Source organism: Cariama cristata, unplaced genomic scaffold (genome assembly GCF_000690535.1).
Source record: "Cariama cristata isolate BGI_N322 unplaced genomic scaffold, ASM69053v1 scaffold22476, whole genome shotgun sequence".
Lineage (NCBI taxonomy): Eukaryota > Metazoa > Chordata > Aves > Cariamiformes > Cariamidae > Cariama > Cariama cristata.
The window spans coordinates 1,453-2,054 of NW_009624084.1; the positions used below are offsets into that span (position 1 = coordinate 1,453).

At 64.5% G+C, this 602-nt stretch overlaps 1 protein-coding gene across 1 annotated transcript in view; it reads right to left on the reverse strand.

Annotated features, from left to right (window-relative positions):
* The window catches only part of NEU4 (sialidase 4), a gene marked incomplete at its 5' end in the record, with an annotated part of 1,796 nt that overhangs the window by 766 nt on the left and 428 nt on the right, over positions 1-602 (reverse strand). The window contains one exon of the mRNA XM_009703046.1: positions 31-387. Coding sequence (XP_009701348.1) covers positions 31-387 — 357 coding nt within the window. The remainder of the gene's footprint in view (positions 1-30; positions 388-602) is intronic.

Sequence of the window (602 nt, forward strand, 5' to 3'; positions counted from 1 at the left end):
GCCGGCAGCAACGACCTGGGGGGGCCGCACCCAGCCGCTGGACCAGCTGCCCCCCGTGGAAGACAGCCCCATCATCTGTGCTGAGCGCCTGGACCCTGAAGCCCAAGGGGCTGCGGGCGTTGCAGTAGAGGACGTTGGAGCCATCTTCCTCGTCCACCGAGACCAGCTGGCACTCGCCTGTCTGCAGGTTGGGGATGAACTCCCCGAAACGCCAGCCCCGGCCATGGTCATCGCTGTAGAAGGCAAAGGAGTGAGGGGTGGTCTTGCAGAGCTGGCCAAAGCACTCCTTGCAGTCGATGTGGTAGCTGTAGGCGGGCACCAGCAGCCGGCCGGACCGCAGCTGGATCCCATGCCCAGGGCCCAGTGCGAACGTTGCCCAGTCTGGGGAGCGGAGATGAGATGGTGGGGTGAAGAGTGGCCTCCATGGAACCTCAGCTATGCCCAACGTGGAAGGGTCTCCAGAGCAGCCCCCTCCTCAGTCTAGCCAAGCAAGGTGGTGGGGTGGAAGGGCAGCAGAGCCCAGTGCTGCCTGGTTGTCCTCACACATGGTCCTACCCATAGCTACGGGGCCTCTCCAGCTTCTCTCCCCCTGTGCCAGTGAT